Source organism: Theobroma umbraticum, unplaced genomic scaffold, assembly GCF_002168275.2.
Source record: "Theobroma umbraticum cultivar Fairchild unplaced genomic scaffold, ASM216827v3 scaffold_51.0, whole genome shotgun sequence".
Taxonomy (NCBI): Eukaryota; Viridiplantae; Streptophyta; class Magnoliopsida; order Malvales; family Malvaceae; genus Theobroma; species Theobroma umbraticum.
In genome coordinates this window covers 4,278,889-4,306,589 of record NW_018397260.1, presented here as the reverse complement: position 1 = coordinate 4,306,589, position 27,701 = coordinate 4,278,889, and the positions used below count along the sequence as shown (strand labels likewise).

Below are 27,701 nucleotides of genomic sequence, written 5' to 3'. Positions count from 1 at the left end.
TAAAATGAGAGTTAAGTCAAAGGTGCAAGAACAATCAGATAAATTCGATGTAATACAAATTTTATTTTATTCTTTAAAAAGAAAAACAATTAATATTCTTTAACAAAATAACAGTTCAATGCAGAATATGTTGTTGAAGGTATATATCTATGATAAAGAGCAAAAATCTTGTGCCAATATTCCGTCATCTCCTTCTTCAATCCTTAATCTTGTTTGCTCTATAATAGGTTCATCACGTTTAACGGTGTCGTTGAAACAAATAGTAATTGCATAAAGACCTCCTTGCAAAGCTCCTGTAACTACATTATTTGTTTTATAGTCTATGTCGTCAAGCAACTCTATTTGGCGATATTTCTCAGTTACTAATATCAAAGGCAATGATAGTTCTAGGGAATCCCCCTATCTTTTCTTCCATTGCAAGCTAATGTAAAACCCCACAAGTAAAGGTTGCAAAAGTGATAAAGGGATTTTCTCACCATTTCTCAATGTGTTTATTTTCAGATTATAAACTTACGTGTATTAGTTATTGAATCAATTTCTTATGTAACTCTTATTATTTTATAATTGTCATTAATCAAGTCATATTCAAAATCATAATATTCACAAATATCATCCCGTGTATTAATTAGTTTCAACAACTCATTCGGTAAGATTTTATAATTTCTTGTCAAAATATTTCACAACACGATTGCTATATAACTTAAGTTGATTAAGCAAAATAATCCATTGCATGCCATGAGGGACCTTGATTTTTTTTTAAACTTCTCTCTTTAATTCTCTTCTACATTCTCTGCCTTACTTCTTGTACATCTTTTGCTTATTTACAGCACTATCTCTTCCTATCACAAGAACCCTTCCATAGTGCCAAATTCTGCTTCTTTGGTTGCTGAAAAAACTGATAGTTTTAACCAATCTGATCACTAATGGAAGAAGAAAAAGTTAATAAGCAGCTACTATAGACAATACTTATGGTGAGATATTCAGAATTAATGCACTGTAAAATTCTGTGGTGCTTAATGCTCACTTTGATGCATTAGCTCGAGGTTTCTGATGTTATAATCAGTTCAACTGAACCGATTGCTTTATCATTGTGTGTTGATTATTGATCCATTAATTGCCTGCATTTTGCATGATTTTCCATTTATTCTACTTTCACTGAACATCAGCTGAGATTGTATACAATTACTATTGTTTTTGAAAGCTGCTGGCTTTGAGGGGGTGTTCGCAAGCAGGAAGATGCAAAAAGAGTGGTTGGGTCAACTTTCAAGCATTTTGGCCGCATTGACATTCTTGTGAATACTGCTACTGGCAATTTTCTTGTGTCTGCTGAGGATTTGTCCCCTAATTGGTTTCCAAACGGGTACTTTGAGCCTTCCCAACAAGGTTTCCAATGCATACAAGGTCATTTGATGAAAGCAATTAGTGAATTTAACTTGATGATCTTTGGCCTTATCTACAATGGCTTTTAGAAGTTCTAGCAATTTTCATCTTTTCTTGAATTTGTTTGACATTTTGTTCTTAACTGCCCCGTAGAGAGTTATTAAGCAATAATATATCCTATTTTTCCTTTTTTTTGAAAAAAAAAACCACCTCAAAAGTTATTATCTGACTACTTTCTTATGATAGGTAATTAAACTTTCTTCTACATGCTCTGTAAACGTTTTAGCTAAATGCAGTTTAGTCTTAGCTACCCCTGTAGTTATGGACATTGATTCTGCTGGCACATTCACTATGTGCCATGAAGCGCTTAAGTATCTCAAGGGAGGAGGACATGGAAGGAACCCATGGGCAGGGGACATTGGTGCTACTTTGCATTATACAGCTGCTTGGTATCAAATACATGTCTCTGCAGTCCAAGGTTGGCTGCATAAATTGCTTCTTGTGGGGAACATTTTTCTTTCGTTGCATACTTATTTGCAGTGTCTTCTTTCTGTTAGGCAGATGTTGATGGCATTCCTAGAAACTTAGCACTTGAATGGTACATACTGTAGCTGCGTTTGGTGGGATGTGGACTGGTGCATTAACTGTCTTAGTCAATTTCATGGGTAGCAATTGGTTTAAGGCCTGGAATATTGCTTTCTGTTGCAATCATATTTCAGTGCTTTGAAAAGGAGGGAGCCAATGAACAGGGCTTCCTAAGCTTCTAAGCTCTAGGCTTTAGTTTCAACCAAATTTCGAGATTGAATTGAGTTCAAAACTACATGTTTTTGTAACCTCACACTGAAAATTGTGTCAACAGAGGATGTTACATACATGTTTTCCAAGAAATAAACTGGAGTTGGTGGGCAATGGGCAATGGTTGCATTAACTACAAGTTAAATTTTAACTAGCAGTAAAAATTGAGATATGAGACCAGTCAAGAGTTTACTTAAAAACGTTCAAAAATGTAAATATAATAAAAAAACATAGGTTTATAACATATATATGTATATATATACATATATATACACACATTCATATCATAACAATTTAGTCATTGCAGCATATGATTATTTACTTACAAAAATATTTCATGGGCTTGACTGGGTCTAGGAATAATAACAGCAAACACTATATATATTTTGACATTTTAGACATTCTCTATAAAACAAACATTGATTAAAATTGATAGATTAATGTTAAAAATAACCTCTTTAGTCGGGCACATTGTATGTTTCAGCTCTCTACAAAATTATATCGGTCAAAATATCTAAGAAGTCCTTGTATTAAGATATTTACTTCAATTTAGTCTCTATACTCAAAATCATAACATTTTAGCCTATTGATTTTGAGAATTGCTTTAATTTAACCTTTTTAACATTTTTCGTTTAAATCTATCAATACGGTGCTGAAGTTAGCATGTCAGGGTAACGTGGCAGTATCATATTATCACAAAAAGTGACATGGCATTGCTTTGTCACACTTTGAGTTCAAGTATTAACATGACATTATCTCGTCATCTTGACACGCTAATGTGACATTGCCATGTAAACATATGATTCTAATATGCCATATAGCAACAACAAGAGGTTATCACATGGCATATCACAATGTTGACACGTGGCATATTAAAAGACTAATACATGACACTCTTATTATTCAAAACAAGCTGTGTTCTTGCTGAGGTTCAAATTTAAAACCTCTGATAAATATATCAAAGCCTTTAATGCCACACCCAAACCTTTACTTGCCGTTGTAATTTGCTTGTGTTTTATTTTCTCTTATCTTTTTTTCTTTTTCTTTCTTATTTTTTTTCTTTCTTCAAAATTATATTGTTTTGAAGTATTTTTACACTTTCAAAAACCTTAATTATAAAAACCTTTTGAAATCTTCTTTCCAAAAATAAAAAAAAATAAAACAATGTAGGTTTGAAAAAATAAAAAAAAAGAAAATAATGAAGAAAAAAAAAGAAAAAATAAAACACAAGCAAATTATATCACCATAAGTAAATGGGTTTTTCTGGTCAAAAATCTAGTTGAGAGACCGAAAAGAAAGTTGAGCCAAAGTGCAAGAACTAGTGGTGGCATATTAATTCGAAAAATAAGTTTGCCAATTAAAAATCAATGGTTTTAATTTTATAATTGGAAAGGGAAATAATTTGTACATGATAATATAAAATCTCAATGAAAATTAATATTATTGTGCATTGAATAAATTAATGTTGATGCTGCCTGTTGAACCAACTTTTAATTCAAAGTCAGCATGATCTTATGAGATAATGAAATAGATTTTTTATTTTTTGGGTTACATGAATTTAGATAGTGAAATATAGACTTGAAACATGACCATATGTATATATCCTTTCTTGAAAACTATACTACTTCGTCCAAGATTCTTTCACCCTATAGGCCTTCATCATCCACACATTGATTGTGTCGTCAAAACAAGTCGCAATTGCACAAACATATCCTTGAAAAGCCATCGTAACTACTTTATATGTTATACGTTTTATGTCATCAAACAACTCTGTTTGGCAATATTTCTCAATTTTAATATCAAAGGCAACGATGGTGCTGGGTAAGGAATTTCTTTACTATTTTTTCATGTATTTGTTTTTTATATTATAAACTTTTACTTCACTTATAAGTGCATGAGTTATTAACTCAATCTTTTATACAACTTTTACTATTTTGTACCTGTCATTAATCAAGTTATACCCGAAACTATAGTATTTACGAATATCATTTCATCTATTTATTAGTTTCAACTACTCATCCAGTAAGATTTTGAAATCTTTTATCGAGATATTTCACAACACGATTATTGTATATTTTTTATTAATTACATAAAATTCAACAAGAAAACTTGAATATCTCTACCATCATCACCATTAAGAAACTTTAACAGGTGATCAATTATTGTGGAGTTGTTGAAATTGGTTGAATCCAAGTTTGTAGAGAGTACTTTATCATATGCTCTTTTTTAAATTATGATGTTGAGAGTCTTACTGTTGGTTTTCATAGATTGCCTATAATGGGGTTTGATGAAATAAGAACCTTTGATTAAGGAATACCATTCCCTTGACGCACTCTTCAAATGGAGAAGAGACTTTTTTTTCTAAAGAGCGAAACACAGAAAAGACTTGACAAGAAGGCAACTTAATATGCCACTCACTACATCCATGGGAATTCTACACTTCAGTATGATCATCACCAGCGATAATTTTTCAAAGACTGCATAAAAAGAATATTGAAGATTAATTATTGCACAAGCTTTTAATTATATGTACTTTCTTCAGCTAAATTCTATATGGAATAGGATATCTAGTTTGATTAGGAGCACAAAAGACCTAATTTAATAATTTAATATCCAATAGATATAATTAAACCGCCTTTATGTCATTTTCTTTTTTTATTATTTTTCATAATCATCACGAGTTTTAATTTTATTATTTACCAAACACTTCGATTTACCCAATTTGTTAGAATTTTTTCTTGGTAGGGTAATATTACTACTTTCACAAGTAAACATGTCACTTGATCATACTGAATTTTTCACCCTTTCCACACAAAATCAACAGAATATTGCTGAGGAAATTTACCGTCTTGCTTTTGGTTACAATCTCCTGTATCAATACCTCTGTCATAATTTATACACCCACCCTAAACCCCAATCTCAACCGCATGCGCAAACCTAGACAAATGCCCAGCATATAGAAAGATAAAAAGCAAGCCGCCGACTACATGCAACTCCTCTCCCAACACTTTAAATTCTCCTTAAAAAAAGCCATGCGATTCAGACACTAACAAAACATCGTTATCACCATAATTAATTTCAAGCATAATTAGTAAAGAAGGAAACATAAAATTAAAGCAAAGAATACAACAATTCAATACAAGAGAAATAATAATTAATAATTGAAGAAAAAGTAATGTGTAAAGAAATAGTCAAAATACTTATTACGTCTCTATACTCATCTATTTTATTCAGTTTAATCCATATATTCAAAATCGAAGTAATTGATTTTTTAATTTTAAAAATTATTTTAATTTAGTTCATCTCCTTAATGACATTTAATTTTATTATTAAAGGAGATGACGTCAGCGTTAACGTGAAACCAACATGATAACATGATATGTCACGTGGCACTAATATAATGACGTGAAAATGTTAACGTGACACTGATATGATGACGTGTTGGTACCACATGGAAGACAAAAAATTTTTTCTAAACATAAATTTATATTATGTCATAGAGATTAAATTGAATAAAAATATATAATATATGGATTAAATTGAACAAAATTATAATGTTGAGATATTAAATTGAAAAAAAATTTAAAAAATATAAATATTTAAGTAAATTAGAGATATACTTATTAATAAGCTAAATATTTAAGTGTAAAAGATTTATGGTGTTAAAAAATATATATAAATATTTTTTTGCTTGATTATTTGATTCTAGAATATGTATATTAATATATCTTCTTTGTAAAAATTAAGTGTTTTTTTTTATAATTTGAAAAAAAGAGATTCATGCTCTAACCAATGAGCTAAATGCTCATGTGTTTGTAAAAATTAAGTTTGAATTCTCTTTTCTTCTATAAAAAAAATTTGAAAAAAAATTTCACGTCTAAAGTCAAATTTAAATGAATATCTTACATTATGTTGAAATACAAAAATAAGTAAAATAAGTTTATTTATTTTTTTCTTTTAAAAAATAAAAAAATAGACATAAAGTTAACGATAATTATAATTATAATTATTTGTTCTGACTTGTTTAATTTATACATGACAAACCTCTTATTGCACCCATGAAATTTGAGTTACTCCATCCTTTTAATTTTTTATTTATTTTTATATTTTTATTTTGTTTAATATTTCAAATTATATTTTTTAAGTTGAAATTTTTTAGAGTATAGACTGTATTTATGTTTGATAGAGTTAAATATAATTATAAATATTTGTATCATTTTATTTTGTATTTATAAATTTTTTGTAGATCCAAATTATTAATTTAAATTTAAATTTAGAAGAATTTGATTATTGCATTTAAATTTAAATAAAATCATTTTATAAGAAAATTTGAGTAAATTTAAATATAAGGTAAATTCAGTAATGGTTGAATAATTCTAAAAGAATTAGTATTTGTAAATTATGAAAGCTATAATTAAATCAACTTATTTTGCTAATTTGAGTTCAGCTTAAGTTAAAAATTAAGTTAAATAAATTTTAAATTTTCATACTATAATATAAAAATAAAAAAAATTTATTTAATCTTTTTATGTTATTTTATTCTAACATAATATAAGTTATTCATTTAAATTTAGTTTTTAGGTATTAATTTTTTTATTTTTTTTTTATAAAAAGAGAATTCAAACTTAAATTTTACAAAGAAGATAAATTAATTTACATAGTACTTGTTTGGCCTGACTTTTTTTTCAGTTTATCTATCTCTTAAAAGTAAAAGACAGACCAAACATAAATTTTGAAAAGCCCATAAAAAAAAAGTAACTTTTTTTTGAAGAATAAAATTTTTAAAAAAAGAGGTTTAGGAAAAGCTCCTATGAGTAGCTTTTTCTTTTTTTAAAAAAAATATAAAAAAATTTTATTTTTGTTTCAAAAATATCCTCATCTATTAAAAATAATTATAATATAACTCTCTCAAAAAAAGAAATACTCTTTACGATAATTTTAACCAAAATTATAACTTATAAAAAGGAACTTATAAAAAAAAATTTACCAAACAATTTCAGCTTAATTCTAAAAGTTATTATTTTTTATAAGAGCTTCATAATAGTTTTTAAGCTAGAAAAAAGCTAAGCCAAACATGCTCATATTATAAAATCAAATAATTAAGTAAAAAATTATTTATATATATATTTTAACATTATAAATCTTTTACTCTTAAACATTTAGTTTATTGACAAGTATATCTATTATTTACTTAAATATTTATATTTTTTAAATATTTTTTAATTTAATTCTTCAATATCTTAATTTTATTCAATTTAATTCTTATAAAGTAGCATAAATTTTTTTAATTTACTATGTGGCATCGACATATTAGTATGTTAGTGGTACGTGATATTGTTATGTCATTATGTTGATGCCACGTCATGTGTCATGTTATTATATTGATGTTATATTATCAAAATGTATCACGTATTTTTTTTTATTGGTAAAATTAAATATCATTAGAAAGAAATGTTAAATTAAAATAATTTTTAAAATAAAAAATTAAATTATTTTAATTTTAAATATAAAAATTAAATTAAACAAAATACATAACCACGTAAGCTTAATGAATATTTTGGTAGAAAAAAAATAGCGCAACCTTTTAAAGAGTGAGGCAAGATGGTGCGAATAAAACGAACAATGGAGCGAAGGGCTTTCGTAGACGAAGGAGCGAAGCCTAGCCGCATGCCCCCCGCTTACTTCTTCAATTCGAACTCGTACTTTGGAAACGTTTCGCAAGACGGGCCTCGCACCGGCATCGCTTTTCGGTAACTAAGTCGGTATTGTAACTATTCTCTTTTATAAAGGATAAAAGAGTAAAAGCCCCCATTGTATCTCATCGGTCATCACCTCCACTCAGCGCGTCATCCCACGCGCATCAGAGGGCGGGATTCTCCCCGCTTAAACCGGGGCATTCCTTTCTCGTTTATCCAAGTCTGCCGTTTCGTTCCATAGGTTTTACATTAAAATTTTCAGCCACAGTTCTTCTTTTTCCAGCCAATGCCAAAAAGTATAAACCCTCCAAACCCTCACTCGTCCCTTGTTCCACTACCAAACTAACCTTTTCCCTCACTTTTTCCCTTCTAATTAAGCCTCTCAGTCATCGCCAAATGGACGAGTCCTCGTTGCGACTCATCTCGGGAATCGGCACCAAACTCGAACAACTCACTCGTCCTAGCAAAGATGTCCTCGTCAAATCTCTCCGTGTAAGCATAAATTTCAACTTTTCCTCCTCTCTCTTTTGAAACAAGAGAAGCGATTTCTCTCAAACAAATCGATAGAAATGTCCATTAGTCGAAAATACCACTGATTATGGGGTGGTTTATGAAGTCGTTACGTTGTTTTTCTCATCTTCACGTGCTTAAGAACGTGGATTTACTTTCAAATGCCAATTAGTGTAAATGTCGGCGTTTATTGAATAAAAATATAGAGTAACTACTGTACATTATGCAAATGTTGAAATGTGTTTTGACATTCTATTAAATACGTAGTGTGCATTTGGCGGTAGAAGTGCGAATCTATTATACACGTTAAATTATGCTATGTTAGGTTTATTTAACAATAATTATGTTTTTTTTTCCATTTAGTAATTAAATAGTTTTTTCGCGAACTTATCCGATAGAATTTTATTTTGTTGGGGAAAACTTCTTGTGTGATCCTCTATGTGTTTGTAATTCTCTTTGCAGAAAGCTGCGAGTTTGTTGTCGCAAATAGAGCAGCCTTCAGTTGTCGAAGTTGCCACAAAGGCGCAAGTTGTGGGAAGACTGGAACATGTCACAAAGTCTTTGAGGAAATCTATTGTTAAGCACGGTCTATCTAACCACACTGATAAAGATGTTAGACTTTTGGTGGCCATTTGTGTCAGTGAATTTTTTCGGATCCTGGCACCTCAACCACCATTTGCAGATAAATATCTTAGGGTAACATTTTTTTTTGGTTTGAAATTACATGGCTACTGTTGTATGCCTTTGTTTTTAACCTCCTTTTACATCATTCAAATTTATGAACTCTTTCATTTCAGGACATGTTTAAACTCATTCTCAGCATGTTCATGGAGCTTGCTGATACTACAAGCACATTCTTCTCAAGGAGGGTTAAGATATTGGAGACTGTTGCTCAATGTAAATGTTGTGTGATAATGCTGGATATTGACTGCAGTGATTTGATTCTTGAGATGTTTAATATTTTTTTCTCTGTTGTGAGGTCAGGTTCCTTTCTCTCATTATTTCCTGTTTATTGTTTGGTAATTTTGTGTGATTTTCTTTTAACTTATCAAATTTTATGATAATGTGGCTTTAATTAACTTAATTCTTCTTCTTTTGTGATTTTTCCATACAAGATTAACCTAAGGGCTATGTATTTTTAAATCTATCAGATTATGTGTATCTCCAAAAAAAATAACTTACTTGAACTGAAGTTGAAAAAATGTTAACAGTTTCTTCTCCTAATCATCTAATTGGAGATAAACATGCTTGATAAACATTCAATTGTTCTTGCCTCTCAAGTTAGACTTTTGACTTTTTTATGTATGACTCTGTTTTTAATTACCTATTTCTGAGCTGTGAGTTTCTGTTAAACTTATTGTAGCTTGGAATTTTATGTCTTTATATTCTCCTTGTTGAATGGTAGTAAATTGTTTAACCTGTGAACTTCTATTACTTTTACTGCAATCATTGTGTTCTGAGGGGCTTTTAGGCTGCGACAGTATATAAGGCTTTTCATTTTATGATCCCTATATATATTCACCATAATTTTCTTGCAACCCTCTTTGTTTAATGCATCATTATTCTTATTGTTTTCATTTACCATTTTGTATATGATGTGATAAAAACAACATTATTGTTTCTTTCTTCCCAGAGAACACCATCAACAGAGTTTAATCAATGATATTTTGTCTATAATGACTCATATTTTAAACGAGGAAGTGTCTCACCAGCTTACGGATGTAATTTTGCGAAATCTTGTACTAGAGAGTAAGGTGAGTGTTAACAGACATATTTTCTTTTGTTCAGGTGAGACTGTTTTTAACTTGTATTCCAGAGCTTTTAGCAAGAAAGGTTTTGAGCATTGTTGGAGCAGACAAAATGAGCTAATGTTGATTTAATTTGTTATGTTATATGATTTATGCTTTGATATTTCCTGGATGTCTTATCTGTTAAGTAGGAGTTATGTCATTTGTTGGCCTGGAATGCATGAAAATCTTTGTTGAGCATACGATTTCTGGGTGGCAGAGGCCTTTCTGTTTACCTTTTTAGGTCACACTGTTAATTCTGACTAAATATTATGAAGTTTGGTTGTTGCTTATGTTTGCCGTCACTTCTGGCATCTCCTTCCAAGTTGGGATTTTAATTTTATTTGCGATTTTGATGATTCAAGGAATTCTTAGGATTGAGATATTGTTTCTAAAATTACATTACTTTGTCTTTGTGTCCTGCCATGCTACATAGAATTTGTTTTTGGTTGGCGGTGTGTTCTGGTAATGGTCCTTCTTATTCAGAATGCGGTGCCTTTTCAAGTTTAAAGTCATTGCTCATAAGCTACTTAAGAAGAGCACCATATTTGCTCCAGAATTCAAATAGAGCACTGAAACTTTTTGTTTAATTATCAGTGCTTAGTTGAGTACCAAGATTGTCGACCATTTTTCATTATATCATACTAACACCATATGCACTAGATTTTCTGCATATCATGATAGATGAATTTCTTTCATTGGTATATATAATTATGTATGTAATAACAAACATTTGGATCTTTGTTTACATTAATGTCTGTTGTACAGGGTGGAACTTCTGCAGCTTCTCAGCTTGCTGCCTCTGTAATCCAAAGTTGTGCAGAAAAGCTTCAGCCCTTTGTTTGTGGATTTTTAACATCTTGCTCCTTGGATAGAGATGCTGTAGGGAGTGAGCTCAAAGAATTCTATCATGAGATTGTGTTAAAACTTTTTCAATGTGCTCCTGAGATGCTTAATGCTATTATCCCCAACTTAACCCAAGAATTAATGGTACAACTTCCTTATTAATTGAACTGGTTTTCTTTGTTATTCATATTGTTTAAATAGCGTGGATTTAGTATTACGGATTTCTTGTTACTTGTTTTGCAAAAAAGTGTTTCTTAGGCTCTGCTTTACTATACTTTTAATTTGTTCTTAATTGTTGTTGAAGTAACTTTTTGTGTTTATCTACAGACTGATCAGGTTGATGTCCGAATAAAAGCTGTTAATTTAATTGGAAAACTTCTTTTACGACCTGAATACCGTGTTGCACAAAGATATCATTCTCTTTTTATAGAGTTCTTGAAAAGATTATGTGATAAATCTTCAGAAGTTAGAGTGACTGCTCTACAATGTGCTAAAGCTTGTTACTTGGCCAATCCCTCGGGGATAGAATCCCATGAACTTCTCAGTAAGCATCTCCATAATAAAAGTTATTTGGTTATCGTGCATGTATCTTTGTTCAGTCTCCAAAATCTAATGAACTTGTTTTCTATCTTTGACTCAAACTCTACAGCTGCCATTGAAGATCGACTGTTGGACTTTAATGATAAAGTGAGAATGGAGGCAGTGATTGTTGCCTGTGATCTTGCTGGATCTAACCTTAAATATATTTCACCCAAACTAATATCTGAGGTTATAGAGAGGCTTAGGGATAAGAAGGTAATCTTGCTTTAGGATGTTTGTGTGATTAATATGTGTTTAAAGCTGTCTACCACTCAATTATATACTCTTTTTATGCAGATTTCTGTTAGAAAGAAAGTCCTGCAGAAAGTGATGGAAGTATATCGAGATTATTGTAACAAGTGTGCAGAAGGCCACATCACAATGTGTGATCACTTTGAGCAGATTCCATGCAAAGTCTTGATGCTTTGCTATGATAAAGATTGCAAAGAATTCAGGTATGCATATTTGCACTTTATCTGGGCTAAGAAAGCTAAAAACTGGTCTCTTATAATGTCAAATTCAATGTTCAGGTCCCAAAACATAGAACTTGTTATTGCAGAGGAATTATTTCCGGTGCTTCTTCCAGTTGAAGAGAGGGCAAGACACTGGATCCATTTGTTTTCTCTTTTTAGCCCTTTGCATGTGAAGGCTCTGAGCGCTATTTTGTCTCAGAAACGAAGGTAGTTGTACAAACTACTGCTTGAGTGAGGGTGACAAATGTGTTACTACCATTTCTTTATGTTTTCAGGTTGCAAACTGAAATGCGGAATTATTTGGCCATACGGAAAGAGAAGGTAGAGTGCTTTTATTGCTTTTCTGGAGGTCATATAATGTTTATTTAAGGACTTACCGAATTGGCTCTCCTGCTATTCTAGCTAGCTGACAGATGCCTACATATAGTTGATTTTTTAATTTTTAATGCAATCATTACCTATTCAAATATTACTTTGGTGTGCGTTATTATTTGTGAGATTAATCTTGCATCAAGCATTGGCTTTGGCTTTCTGCCATTCATTTCTTTCCTCATAATTCTTGCACACCATTCAACACACATGCGCATGCACATTCAGACAATATTCAGAAAGTTCTTATGAGTGTAGAATATTTTAACTTGTAGTGTTTCATTTGTGATCTTCGGAGTTTACTGTTTGCTGAGTTTGATTAATTAGTCTGCTAAATACTTATTGCAGGAGAATAGTTCTGAGGATATGCAGAAGAAATTGAAGAGTTCTTTTGTGAAAATGTCAGCTTCATTCCCAGATCCATCCAAAGCTGAAGAGTGCTTTGATAAATTGAGTCAGATGAAGGACAACAACATTTTCACTTCACTGGGCCTGTTGCTGGATGAAGTGACACTTAAAAATGCCCTGGTGATAAGAGTGCGTTGTTTACTTGTTCTTTTTGGTTTAATTTAATTGAAAGATACCATTCATCACCACGTGCTTTCTTTGTGTACTTTTGCATCATTTGTGCAGTGCACTAAAGTTGTAAGGTTCGGTATTCATGTCCTTAAAACATTTCTATAATATTTCCTACTTTTTTTTTATATGGATAAGCTATAATGTATCCTATTTAACCTGATCTGATTTGCTTTAACAGGAAAAAAGTCTTAATTTCATGGTAAAAATTGTTTTGAGTTTCTTCTTTGGTTGCATTTTTTATTAGCATAGCCATGTGCATATCAAGTATGAGCTCCTATATATATTTGGCTCTTGACAGGTACTTTTGAGTGAATTATGATAAACAGAGACTTTCAATCTTTAACCAAAAGGCTGATAATTGTTTTATATAGGTCAATAGGAAATATAAAGCAGCTGACCTGTTGCTTTCACTTGAAAATAAGATTCCATATTCCTAACAGGAAACCTTGTTTTAAGAAATTTGAACGGAAGTGTTGGTAATATGTGTTAACTATTCTACGATTGGTTGTTGATAAGGGAGTCATTTGTCATTTATGGTGGACGAGGCTTCTAAAGTTTTCTGATATTAAGTACATAGCCTAATTGGCTATCTTAGTTTGGTGATCTATTGCGTCTCTGATCTGAATGGCAATGTTCTGATGTTGTGTCTCAGTGATTGAAGGTTCCTTTAATCACCGTGTACCATTTATGTCACAAAATCTATGTTTCTGCTTCTAGTAGCATACGGATGTTCTTTATTTCTGCCCTCAGTGTGGTCTGATAAGACAAGTAATGGTTTTCCACTGGGATGGCATTTTTTAAGGATCGAGTAGCCCACTTTCTGATTATATGCCCATTGATGCTAGTGGAGATTTCTTGTCATATTAGTGAGGATTGGTTACTGGGTAGTCAATCCTTACAGCTGGGAGAGGTCTCTTTTATATTAGGTTGAGCTGTGAAAGTGCTTGTGACAATAAAGAACCACTTGAGTAAATATTAGAAAGCTCAACATCAAAAGATATTAAAATTATGAAACTGGGTTTCTTCACACAATTTTCTGATTGGTTTGGTTCTATTTGGTATCTTATCCTTTCTCTGTGGAGGTCTATTCTATGCCGTTGAAGAAATCTATAGTGATGCATTGTCTAACATACTTAAAACAAGAATTGGATACTTGTTTTTACTCATTGTTCAGTCAGATCTTGTTTGTCGTACTAGAATTTGAAAGAAACCTATTAGGTTAAAAGCCTAGGACTTAAATGGATTGGCTCAAGTTTCACCATCAGATCATTCTGAGTCTTATGCTGTTAGGTGCTGCTTTATTATTGGTCCATCTGATTACTTATGATGTGGTTAATAGGAAGGGTTGAACTGTTTTCGTTCATGAGCTTTTTCTGTGTATTTTAAAAACCACATACTCAAACTTGCTCAAATATTTAACAGGAGGTAATATGTTATTATCCCTTGTTTTCCCTTTTGTATTTCTGGATTTTTTGAATCTTCTCTAAAAGTTACCAAAATTCTTTTCATTTTCAGGATAAATTTCTTAAAGTGATAGGAGATAAACATCCACACTTTGAGTTTTTGCGGTTGCTCTCCTCAAAATGCTCATTTAATATATTTGAGTCAGAGCATGTTTGTTGCATTCTCAGTCTCATTTCCACAAGTGGGTTGGGAAGCAATAATTTGGAGGCTTTTTCTATTGAACTACTCCTGGTAAGAACAATTGTTTCTCATTGAATATCAATGGTGCTCCTTTTTCCATTCTAAAATGAGATCTGCAGTCAGAAGGTTGGCACGCATCATCCCCTTGCAGAAGTTTATAATTTGATTGGAAAATGTGACGCACAACCCTAATATTTAATATAATTTTCTTTTGTGTTTCAAAAGCTTGATGTGCAAAAAGTTAGTTCCTTCTTTGCACAGAAATGCCCAAATAGTTTCACAAGCTTCTTTATTTGCTGTAATTCTTCAATGGACAGTGACTAGCTACATATAACGAAAAAAAAAAAAGAAAGAAAAAGAATTGCTTTGATTCATTGGCATGCATTAAAGGACAAGTATATTTGGCAAAAGATGAGCCTCAACATGTGAAGGGTATGCCTGATGAGTGCTTCACACTATCGGTTTAGATATGGAAATAAGTCAAGCTGTATGTATTTGATCTCATGCTCAGCTACTTAAGAATATTGGCTGATCTTGCTTGGTTTACAAATGAACTAAGCTTGGGCTTGACATTCAGTTCATTTAGTTAAATGAGCCTGGCTGATTAAGAAACAAGTTTGTTTGTTTAATTATAGTATCATCTCTTAAATTTTGAGCTTGAGCTGAGATGACTTTAAATATATGATAATGATCTGTATCAAGTGAGCTTGAGTTTTTGGGAACTCTTGGATCTGGAGCTTGGAACATGAGCTTGAGCTCCAAACACTTACATTGAGCCAAGCATGAGCTTTTTACTATTTGGCTTGGCTTGGCTTTACTCTACCCCTACATGGGGTATCAGCCTTATAGTAATTACAGGACTGCTACTCTGAACATAAACATGTCAATTTCATTGTAATGCTATTGCTATAAAATTTTCTGGTATTTTCTTGTTTGACTCTATCAATCCACTTGCATTCCTGTACATGATCATAGCTAAAGATTGTGTATTCAACAAGATAATGAGCTATGTCAGTCAGAACACCAATTCTTTTTACTAAAACTTAATCTTCAATATTTACTTAGGATAAATGTAGAAGAGAGACAAAGAAATTTGGACATAGAAGCAGCGCCATGACAGAAAGTTAGCTTTTTTATTTATCTGAAAGGGAAAGTTAGCTTTGAATTGCCCTTTATTAGTAGTGGTGTTCATTAAAACTTATGTCCTGGGTGAAGATAAATTTTGATTTATTTTATATGGAAAATTCGATTGTATTTCAGTCACATGTTACATGACACAGGTTATCATCAACAATTACCCATCACTCATGAGGGGTTCAGAATTGCAGTTTCGTCTGTTGTTTGAAGAGAAATATCTGATTCACGATAAGATCATTCAAGTTTTAGCGAAAGCAGGATCTCATATCTCTGTCAATTTCAGGTAATTTCTACACTCTTTTTTTGGCATTTGGCACTTGATATTTGAGATTTTGAGTTACAACTGGTAGAAAGATGTGTTGTGAACTTCACAATATTAAAACTTAAGCATTGTTGAGTTTAGATAATATTAAATACAATGTCTGTAATCTGAAATATAGATTTAGCATACATCTAAAATTTGTCATTGGTTAAATGCTCAAAACAGTGAGGCTGGTGTCAAACTAGTTTGGGGGGTACCTAGTTTCTTGAATGATTGTTCTTTCTGCATTATATTTATCCTTAGAAATTTTTGTTAGGTTCTATGTGATCTTTAATTTTAAGTCTTATTAATGTTCTTCATATGCAGTGATTTTTACCCTGTTTTGAAGAAGATCTGTCTTGAGGGAACTCGTACTCAGTCAAAATATGCCGTTTCTGCAATTGCTTCATTAATAGATGTGCCTAAGCAATATGTTTTCTCAGAATTATGTGAGGTGTGCTTATCTCAACTTTTTTTAAGTTATCATTTCCTTATAAATGGGCAAAACCTAAAGTTGTGAAAGATGATGTATGCTTGGCACAGCAAGTAAACAAGATGTTGCAAAAAGAAAAACTACAAATAGACACGTTTTCTTGATTTTAAATTCGGGAGCCTTGATAAACACCTAGCAATAACCTGAAAAATTAGCCCTTAGCCTTTTATTGTTAATTTCTAGTTCATTTGATTGTATTAATAAACTTCTCTGAACATGCTGTTGATTTAATGTTGTTGTTGTCTTTTAGATGCACTAAAAGTCAAAAGGGAAGGTGAAATGTTATTTTGAAGTTACACCCGGATTCCCTCCTTTACTTTAATTTTCAATGTCGTGTACCGGACTTTTAATTACTTTTATAAGGTTTTAGTCAATTTACCAATATATCTTAAGATGTCTCCAATTAGGCTTGTATCAGTCCTAACCAAAGCATTCAACAGCAGTGCTAACTCAGAACTGAAGCTTCATTGTAACTTGGGCTTGCAGTAGTTATGTAATTTGTGTGTGTTTCAAGACTTAGGAGGGTTGCCTGTGGTGATAATTTCAAATAACACAAAAAAAAAAACCAAGAAATGCAAACTGTGTTTTCCCAATTTACAAGCAAAAAAGAAGAGGCAAATTGTCAAAGCACTGATTGATATCAACTTGAGGGCCCTTTAGATGACCATCTCAATATTTTATCTGTTAATGTTTAGGAACTTGTGGATTCTCTACATAGCAGGCAGAACATTGAGACTGTTTTGCAATCTTTGGGCTGTATTGCCCAATATTCGGTTTCAACTTTTGAAGATTTTGATCAAGAAATCACACAACATGTCTATAAAAAGATATTTCAGGTAATTTGATTTTTGCTTGCCTTTTTTTAGTATTTAGTGGATGGAGCATCTGATCTCCTTTGGGTAATTTATGTGTAACTGATTTGATCTAAATCTCTGAAGGCAAAGCCATTGGATGATCTTTCTGTCACTGAGGATAGCTCTGGGTGCACTGTTACTTGCAAATTAAGGGTGAGTGTTGGAAGGGGGAACTTTCCTATGTAAGTATTAATTAATGATATTTATGTTGATTTCCTTTGCAGTGGAGTTTGATGTTTTGATAATTAATATCTAGATTTTATCTTTCAAGTGCACATGGATTCTCATAAACTGATTAAAAATGCAAATTTGAAGGAAAATTTAGTTAACTGATGATCAATTGACTGAGAGCAAGTTAGATTCAGCTTGGGAACCAAACAATATATTCATATCATGTATTGTCATAAAACAAGAAAATTATTACTGGGAAGAGTTGTGAGTGAGTTTTGTTAAGATGAGAATGGATGCTAGTGGTTGCTTTAGTCAGTCTACTGCAAGCTGAGATCATCAAAGAATCCATTCAGTTTTCTTTTATTTGTTAGCATTTTCCTAAAAACAGCAATTATGGATTCCAAAACCTGTATTAGTCATACTTTTAATATTGCAAAGATGGAAAAGAAAAAAATTTCCTGGGTGTGAATGTGTTACTCTAGCACTTCTCTTTAATCAGTGTCTTTCAATTTACAAATTCACAAGCGTGTTCTCATTAGGTTAATCTAAGTTTTTAAGTCTAGTTGTTTTGAATCCTGGTTCAAATTCACTTGGTTGGCATTGTTACCATTCTAATAAGGGATGCCACATGTATGTCTAATTTTGGGGAAATTAATTGCATACTAGTGTCTTGGTGAGGCATGTACAGAGTTACATAGAGCATAACAAGATCCTGGTTGACCTTCAAATTGGGAGTTGAATTGGTCACTGGACTAGACTCAAATTGATACTGATCTGAGATTTGAGGTGATTGTATTCCTACTAAAACTGATCTGGATTTATGATGAATGCAATTCTGGCATGCTAGTTTTACCTTTTAACTAGAAGTATTAATTGATATGCCATTATGTCTCTTGGTCAGTGGTTGCTTTAAGTAAATTGCAAGTCATGCTTCACTGCCTATACCCTTAAACTCTCAGTCAGTGTGATCTTGAGATGTGATTTCTGATCCCTTCTTATCCTGATTGTTTCTAGAGAAAGCTGACATATAGGTTGATCTTATTAAGAAAGAATCAACAAAATGCGGATGTAAATATTTCTGTTTCAATGATTATATTTTCAGCTTTTGGTGCTCTGATCAAACTTATTAGAACTTGAGAAGAAAGCTAATATGCCGTCTAGAGGCTGCAGTTGTATTACCTACCTTTAACCTGAATTTAAGCTATCATGACAAGAAAATATAGGGTTTTCCTTTTTTGAGGACAGAGTTTTAAAATGTTCAGTACCACATTCTCTTATGATAAAAGGGGATAACCTTTTTATGTGGGGTTTAAATTTTGCATTATAGGAGGAGAAGGCATTTTTGTAATTCTCTATGTCCTTGTGTGGAGCGGAGTTTTGACCTGGATGTTTGGTCTGTGGTTGGAGCTCTTGTGAGGATAATTGTTATTTTGAGGAATGGTAAGCTATTGGTAGTCAGAATTACTAATTCAATGCCATACTGTAAAAGTGAAACTAGAAAGTGTTGGTTCAAGAGGCATGATCTAATCCAACAATGATATAATGGTCTTAGGCATACTGCATTAGATTTTAAGAAATCTCATTTCACTGGCTGGTAGGTTTCTTTATGGCTAATTTAGTGTAATGACTATCCCTTGCAGATTTATGGGCTGAAGATGCTTGTCAAGAGTTTTTTGCCACATCAAGGATCTCAGGTCAATAGACAAATTAATCCATTGTTGGGCATTTTGTTGAAGATGCTTCAGAAGGTTGACATGTTTGATAATATTATTTCATGGTATGCTTTCTAAAATATGTGGATTTTCTATTTCCTTTCGTCCATCTGGAATAGACTTTACTTTATCCTTCATACTTCTTCAGCCAAGTTGTTAATAGATTGGAATTCTTATGATTAATAAGTCTTTTGTATATGTGAATTTTTGTCACTATTGTTGCTTTTTCATCCTAATTGTTATAGATTGGAATTAGAAAATGAGAAGAAGCAGATTTAGGATTAGTAGTTTGTGAAAAATGAGGGAGAAAATGATTATACCTTGAGAGAAAGAAGACCACTGGCCTAGTGGAATACTGGATATGGACTTAGTGAGATGGAAAAAGGGAGAGATTTGGAAAATGTATATATGCTGCAAGAGGGAGGATGTAAGGATAGAGTGTCTTTTTGGGTCTTTAATGTGTGGTGGAGAATAGGGAGGAAGATTATCTGGACTTTTAAACGAAGGGCTTTAAATCCTTTCTGAAAACATATATGTAAAGCCAAGTAGCATTCCATTCTAAAATCTATAATTGTCCTTTTAGAGTTTGACTTGGTCAACAAGCTCTAAATGAGACTTTTACATTAGTGTATAAATGAATATAAAAGAACCGATACATGATTTATGAACAAGCCTGTTCACAAACCTAAATGCAACAGAACTTATCTTTTAAAAAGCCTTGAAATGCTGTTATAATTTGCTCAATATCTAAATAAACAAACATAAACTAGCCTAAACCAAGGTCGCTGACAAGCTATACAATAAATGCTTTGATTTACTTACACCCTCTTGGCTTTTTGAGTTTGAAGGCAAGTATGGATGACATATTTGATACATTTCAGTCATGAAGAAGCTAAGTGCATTTATCTACTGCTTCTGAAAAGGCCTTCTAGAGGTTTCATGTTAATATCTTTGATCATTTTTTTGGTAGTACATATGGAGATCCATTGGACCTTGGGCTACACAAAGGCAGGTAGCCCTCTCATATCCCATAACTCCATGCCTTTTCCCTAGATTAGAACTTGAGACCTCTGAGATGGAGTCTTAAGTTCTAATTACTGGGGTGTCTGCTTTGGGGGACGTCTTGTAAGATGGCCTTTGTCATTTTTGTTTGCAAAAAGTTTAGACATATGGGTTGTGATTCAGTAGAGGAATGTCCCTGACACTTTTCAGCATTGTATATTAACACAAATATTTGACAAAGGTTCATTGGGTACTAATTTTTTTCCAAGATTTGGAGGATGTTGTAATGACCACTGTCAATGTAAGCATAGGTTTTCTTTTGAAATTGATCTGACTGCTCCGTCATTGTGCATAAGATACTTTTTCCTTTGAAAGATTAGCATAATTTTGTAGAAATGAAGATATTTAGGCTAGCTATCTATACAGAATAAAGCAAGTTAAAATTCAGGGTAGAACACTGTCACTGCAGGTCTGGATTTTAAGTGGGTTTGGTTTCAGAGGTCTATTGGCAACCTTTCCTTTTCGCTCTTATGCATTGACTTTATATTGTAACGCAGTGCAAGTGACAAGGCTTATATAAGATTGGCTGCTGCAAAATCTGTTCTCCAGCTGTCTAGAAGATGGGACCTACATATTTCTCCTGATATTTTTCGCTTCACAATTTTGATGGCAAAGGTAAGTAGGTTTGATCTAGGGCATGCTCTATGGAGTAGTGGTGATGATGTAAAAGATTCAGCAAAAGCAAAATTTTGAACTTGTGGATTTTGATTTGTAACTTAACAAACTGAATTGTAAAGACTTCTCCAAATTCCTATATCAAACCATGAAATATGTGCCTCTACATTTAACTTTTTTTCGGTACTTGTAATACTTATTTTCCCAGAGCTTATGTATTTTTATTATTTTGACATTGTGATATCCTTCAAAATATGATGGTTACACAATATCTTTGATACATTAGGTCTGAAATCAGCTGAGAATTTGTTTCTTTTGATGGCCTAAAGAAAGTATCAAGCCTCAAGTTTTTTCATATAAGTTCACATTTTAATTTTATAATGTACTTGCAAACATTCCTCAATGTTTGAATACTGATGCCTTGCTGCTAAAGGAATTAAACATCCAGCATTTCTCCCAAGCATGTCATTTGTCAATGTGGCTCAAATCTTGTTGGTGAAAAATTATTGTAGATTAAGCTCTCAGCTTGTAGTGGTTGCATCCACCACTACTATATTGCATTTCCTGGAAAGCTTGTGTCAGTCACTTTTCATGTTTCTTCCTTTATAGCTCATCTTTCCATTTCTTGAAATTGTTGCTCTGCAGTTATATCTTTGTATAAATTATGTTTATTCCTCCTGTTATTTCCAGGATTCTTCTTCTTTTGTCAGGAGATCATTTCTTGACAAAACACACAAGCTGTTGAAGGAACATGCTATACCTATAAGATATGCTTGTGCCTTTACTCTGGCCACTTCTGATATCCTCAAGGACCTACAGCATGATGTATGCTTTTGTTTTTTTCCTCACATATCTTGTAGAGGTAATCTATATTACTTGCTTTTTACTAACTGATACCAGCTGATTTGTCCTTGCAGTCATTCAAATATATGGTGGAATTTATCAAGGAATACAGTAGAGAAGCTCGAATACGCCAAACATCCATGGTTCAGGGATGGTCAATTATGGATTTCCCAGCATACATAGTGGTATTCTTGATCCATCTTCTTGCGCATGATGCAGGCTTCCCATCTGAAGATTGTCAGGATGAAGCAATATATGCTCAATTTTGCAGGTAAATGTTATTCAGAAGGCAAGCTTTTGAATTTTGGTTTACCTAGAACTAAAGTTGGATGCATTTGTCAATTTTGGTGATGTTGGGTTTTTTCCTTTTTGCAGTCCACTTCTTTCATTCTTACACGCATCAATCAACTCTAGTGTCGTTGATGGTGATTTGGATCTTGTTAATGATGCTGCCTTGTATTTGAAGTATATATTTCGTGCTATTAAAAGAGCTAAGGATGCTGTTGATGCTCAGAGAACTCCTGTGAGACTTTTAATTCTTTTTAGATATCTCTTGGGTTAATAATGCATTTAATGTTGACCCAAGAAGAGGATTTTTGTGAATAAGGCGATTTCTTGCAATGCAGAGGCTGCACTTTCTAGCAGACATTGGAATTTCTGGTGTAAATTCCTTGCATCGAAATGGCATCTCCTCCGTTCGCACACTGGGAACGATTTTGCTTCCATCATCATTATATAAAACAACTCCTATGGAAAGTGAAGAGGCAAGTTCCCAATGACTTTTTCTTGTCTGCATGTAAAATATTGTTCCAAAATTCTGATTTAGTTGTTGTGTGCAGGCTAATTTCAAATTTCTTACTCAAAGTTTAGTTGAGAGCGTAGTTCACATTTTCAAGTTGCAAGTCTCTCTGGTGTGTAAGGAGTTGTTGATCATATGATTAACATGATTAATATATTGATGAATTTTATATTTGAATGTCATCCATGTGCATGTGTGTGCACATACAAACACACATACACACACATGCATGCAATTTCATTGGAGATTGCTAATTCCGTATTTGCTTCTATGTTTCAGCCAGTTGGCTCTGTTCATAAACGTGGTCGAAAGTGTCATGAGGATGGTACTTTGAACAAGGTATTGGGCAAGCAAGTTGATTTATCAGCTTGTGGAGCACTTGAAACCCATAAGAGATCTACAAGGAGGGAAACCAGTTCAGGATGTAGGCGAGGACATGCTGTTCCTCCAAATGCACTGGTATCTATTGGATCCCATAATAAGGGTTTTACTCAGGAGCCGGAATATGGTGCATCTAACAGTTCCGAAGCAGCTTTAGAAAAACATCAACCTTTTTCTTCCTCTGGTTCTGTCACTCAGAAACCTTCTCAGATGGAATCACAAGTTTCAACTCAGAAATTTGAAAGAAGTAATGCTTTGAAAGGAAACAGTGGGGCAGGTAAAATCATTAATGCTGAAGCTTCCCATAGTCGCAAAGTGAAGTTCAATATTGCTTCAAAAGTAAGATTTTTCTCTAAGTGAGGCCAATTGTAACTTTAGCCTTTCTGCCTGTTGATATCCGACCTAAATTAACTGTATTTTTGAATTAAGCAGGAATTGGCTAGTGCAAATGAGGTATTAATTGGACAGCGGATCAAAGTATGGTCTACCTTTGATAGCTGGTGAGGATATCTTGTTCTGAGGAGATATACATTTCAGCAATTTTTGAAGTGTGTGTGCAGCTTTTAGTTGTTTTTTCGTTTGTCAGTTTTCATTCGGGCACTGTGGATGACTTTAACCCTGAAAACAACACTCACAAGGTAAATGCTTACAAATATTGTTACCGAGTGGACTGTTTGATCTCTAATAGAAATTTCGGTATAGTTTTACAACCATGTGAGACACTTAACTTGATCTGTTGTTTTTATTTTATTTGTTGTCTCTAATGTCTCAAAGAAATGTTAAGCTGTGGCGAGTTGATGAGGTTTCTCTGATGTAGGATTGAAATGTTTATACCTGTAATGGTTTTTTTACAGTTTAAGTTATAAACACTAAAACAGGACATATTTATATATAGTTTCTTTCTGGAAGAACTTGTTTTGTCTTGTTGGCCTTCTTAATCAGCTATAAAATGTGATATACGTGCATTAGTGAGCTTCCTTCCGCCCTCCACAAGCACACACACACCCCAAAAGAAAAAGGGGAAGAGAAATAAAAGAAATAGACCTACTTTGCTCAGCCAACAATAATATAACCCAGTTGTTTTGATTATATTTTGTTTTCTTGCAATTGACAGATCACATGTGATAATGGGGAAGTTGAAATATTATGCTTGGACAGTGAGAGCTGGGAGACAATAAGTGACTGTTCCTCGACAGAGAGGGTAAGCATGGAAGCTAGAGTTTCTCTTTTCAGCTTCAAACTGTTGACTCAAGCATTTGTTTGTGTTTGAAAGCTGTAGAAGATTCTTTGTCCAGCTCCATAAAAGTTTAGTTTAGTTAGAATTAGATCTGCTCTGAGTCAAGTAGTGAAAATAATCCTATTCTTCCTTCTTTTTTATTGTTATTTTTGATGGAGAATTAGGGAGGAGGAAGGGGGTTTTGAATTGGAACCTGGGATTTGGTGCCAGCCTTAAATGGCTGATTACCACCAAACCAAGAGGTTATTGGCAAAATAATCCTGGAACATTGAAAAGAAAAATAGGAACAAAAATAGAGAATGTACACAAAATTTAGAACAAGGATCTTATTGTTGTTAAATCCTGCATTGATTTCCTTCAATTTAAAGCTTATGGTTTGTGCTGCATCACTCTGTGATCCTTCATTGTTCATATCTCTTTGTGATTGGATCCTATTAATCTTATTCTGTCCATTTTTTGCATTTGAAGGAGGTTGTACTGTCAGATAAGGCAAACAACTTGCATTTGCGGGAATGGTAAGTTGACCCCTTAATGCTTTGGTTATAGTGATCTACATCCTGCTCTTCCCCCCACCCCCATTTCTCACCCCCCTGAAATTAGCATTGGACATATTGCTTATATCATTTCTTTTTGTTAAGTTTGTATTTTTCATCATACAAATTAATCGAATGATGGTTGTATGAATTTTTTCCCCCTCATCTCTTGTTAGGGCTATTTGGGACTTGGACTGTGAACTAGCTGTTGTTAAGCCATGTCTTAACTTTGTACTTTCTCCTTTCTTTAAATTTTGTTTCTGACTTTCCAAAAAATGCAAACCAGATAAACTAACACCTCTCCCTTGTATCTGTGCTTTGTCATTAATCTTGTTTTCATTTTAATTAATTTGCATCTTTTAACACAAAAATCTGACATGGTGCCTGCATCTGTTTTGATATTCTTGAGTTACGGAGGATTTTTTCCACTTTTAACCATGGTTCAATTCTTTTCTCTCTAGGGGTTACTGATTTAGTGCCTGTTTGGAAAGTTAGGTTAAACAAGAATTTTGAGAAACTTTTAAAAAAATAGTGCTTTTTTGAAACAAAATTTATGAAGAAAAGAGCTTAATAAAAAGCTTCAGGGATGAACTTTTGCTTTTTTTATTTTTTTAAAAATATGTCAGCTTTGCAAGAAATAGTTTTCTCTCAATCAATCTCCTTTTTATTGAAGGATAGATATACAAATTAAGACTTACTTTTCCTTTTTCCCAGTATATCCTTTTTATTGCTCGGTTTTATATAACTCATTGCTACTTTCTGCAATCCTTTGGTGCATTCTGCTCTCAACAGTGTCCAAGACACACTTGATAAATTTAGAGCTGATGCTAGTCAACAGTCGAAGACGAAATTAAACATGGAGGATAGAAAGTTTCGTAGCAGAAAAGTTCCCTTGTCTGGTAATTTATCTGTCTATTTTATCATTTTTTTTTTGTGACTGTTTCATGTTTATTTAGATATAAGGCAATAAAAGGCTTTTTTATTTAAATTAATGGAAAGTTGATTTAGTTTTTGGTTCAGAAAAGAGAAAGATGGGACAGATTTTATCCAGAGACTTGTCATCAGCATCAGAAATTATCAATGTAGATGAAGATGCTGTAAGCACAATTTATGCATGTCTTATATTCATTCATTTTATATCTGTTTCTTATTTAGGAAAACCCTGAAAAGATAAAATGGCATAAATTAAAAGGAAATATTAAGTTTTTGCAAAATAATCATTTATTCTGAAAGCGCCCAGAGATTACCGAACCAAGTGCTTTTTTATTTTTAACGCATTTTTCTTTTGGCTTGTTTCAGGTCGCTAAAAGAACTCGGAGGAAAGTATAACTAGTTGCTAAGAAAAGAGCAAATGCACTGCCTGCTGACTCACCAGTACTTACCTTTTTTACCAAGTTTTTCATCTTTGATACTGCTATTTTGTAATTATTTGTTTTTTTTTTTAATTTTTGTTGGTAAATGTCTTGTTACATGATTGATTTTGGCAGATGTAAACTATACCATCTGTTGGCAACCAACTTGAATTGGGTGCAAGGTCAAAAAGAAAAAAAAAAAAAGGTGAACAGAAAAAAACTTGTTGATTAATGCAAAATCAAGCTTGTGATTTGTGGGGTGACATTGTGCTTCAAAACTATACTTTTTATTTATTATAAATCCACCACGTGTCATAATCCTACTGCTCGGAACAATGTTGGTCACAAAAAGAAAATAGTAGTGGAACAATAATACAGGTTCATTTAGACCTGTAAAAATAATAATGATAAATTTATAGATATTAAGAAAGCACACTTACAGTAAAAAATAATATGTATAATATTTTTTTAAAATAAATTATTTATAAAAATTTAAATAAATTCAAACAAGGTTTTGTGTTTTCATTTGAGTTAAAATAAATTTTTATAATTAAAAGTTGATTAAATGTTAGTTAAATTGTTATATTATTTTTATGTTATGTGTTAATGACACGGTATGTTTTAATATTTTAAGTGTATTATGTTAATTTGATTTATTGATATAATTATGTGATATTTTTATTATTTATATTTGAATAAAAAATGATAAGTGATTTTTTAATTAATGATAATTAATTAATTTTTAGTTATAAATTAAAAAATTTATTTGATTTAAATTTAAAAAAATAAAATTTTAATTAAATGTATTAAAATAATAAATATTTATGTAAATCTTTTTCAATAAGTTTAAAAAATTTTAAAATATTATTCAAATATTAATGTTGAAAAAAATAATAAAGATACTAGAAACTAAAACTTGGAAGAGAATCCCATCCCAATCGCAGCACGCAAGGAAAGAATATCTGTAACCCCGCAGCCAAACATACCAATTCTTTAACGTTTTCTTTCTCCCCGACTCCAAGCATGTTGTTTCAGTAGAATTGAAGTCTTCAACTCTCTGAGGAAAACACAAACCAGTGACTGTTTAAGCTCTTTGCAAATTGGATGGATAAATTAAAGACCGATTCTCCCATCTCTCGTCGCATCGTTCGCTCCTTCTTAGATTTCCTCAATTCTGGTATACTCTCTCTCTCTCTCTCTCTCTCATTTCGTTCTGTAAAGTTCTCATTTTTTTATCATTCAATTAGGTTAGCTAAGCGTAATAGCGTTTTTCACTTATTTCTTTGTTCTTTTTGCTTTATTTTTAAAGTGGTTTTCTTCTTGATTGCTCTTGATTTGCTATGATTCAAAAGCGAAATTGGCTCGTTTGCTGATTGATTTTGGCTTTTGGAAAGCTTAAAGCAAGAGTAAAGGTGTTTCTTGAATGCTATCTCTTTTTTTTTTTCACCAGAAAATTAGGCAATTCTTGTTGGAATGTAGGTTATTTACAACTTAAGACATGTAAATTCCAAGTTGAGGTAAAAACTTGCATATTTTCATGGAGTGTGATAAAG

At 32.4% G+C, this 27,701-nt stretch overlaps 2 protein-coding genes across 4 annotated transcripts in view; both read left to right on the top strand.

Annotated features, from left to right (window-relative positions):
• The first annotated feature begins 7,919 nt into the window (after positions 1-7,919).
• LOC110416948 (ARM repeat superfamily protein) lies at positions 7,920-26,413 on the top strand. Of its 3 annotated transcripts, XM_021429097.1 has the most exons (32): positions 7,920-8,363; positions 8,844-9,077; positions 9,179-9,360; positions 10,015-10,135; positions 10,937-11,158; positions 11,342-11,558; positions 11,664-11,809; positions 11,891-12,048; positions 12,124-12,273; positions 12,342-12,387; positions 12,784-12,972; positions 14,530-14,709; positions 15,939-16,078; positions 16,424-16,550; positions 17,285-17,425; positions 17,528-17,596; positions 19,255-19,391; positions 20,886-21,003; positions 21,694-21,828; positions 21,921-22,117; positions 22,222-22,369; positions 22,473-22,610; positions 22,686-22,757; positions 22,925-23,365; positions 23,459-23,526; positions 23,613-23,664; positions 24,141-24,227; positions 24,732-24,778; positions 25,589-25,695; positions 25,805-25,893; positions 26,096-26,170; positions 26,284-26,413. In XM_021429097.1, the coding sequence occupies exons 1-31, from the start codon at positions 8,268-8,270 to the stop codon at positions 26,123-26,125; spliced, it is 4,284 nt and encodes a 1,427-aa protein (XP_021284772.1). In that variant the 5' UTR covers positions 7,920-8,267; the 3' UTR covers positions 26,126-26,170; positions 26,284-26,413. The 3 variants fall into 3 exon arrangements, with proteins under 3 accessions (XP_021284772.1, XP_021284773.1, XP_021284771.1); XM_021429098.1 differs by having other exon boundaries at positions 25,817-25,893; positions 26,096-26,413; XM_021429096.2 differs by having other exon boundaries at positions 7,921-8,363; positions 26,096-26,413.
• A 687-nt stretch (positions 26,414-27,100) lies between these two features.
• TPR8 (Tetratricopeptide repeat (TPR)-like superfamily protein) overlaps positions 27,101-27,701 on the top strand; it is a 7,074-nt gene continuing 6,473 nt past the window's right edge. The window contains exon 1 of the mRNA XM_089783706.1: positions 27,101-27,325. Within this exon, the coding sequence (XP_089639832.1) occupies positions 27,253-27,325 (73 nt within the window). The 5' untranslated portion in view covers positions 27,101-27,252. The remainder of the gene's footprint in view (positions 27,326-27,701) is intronic.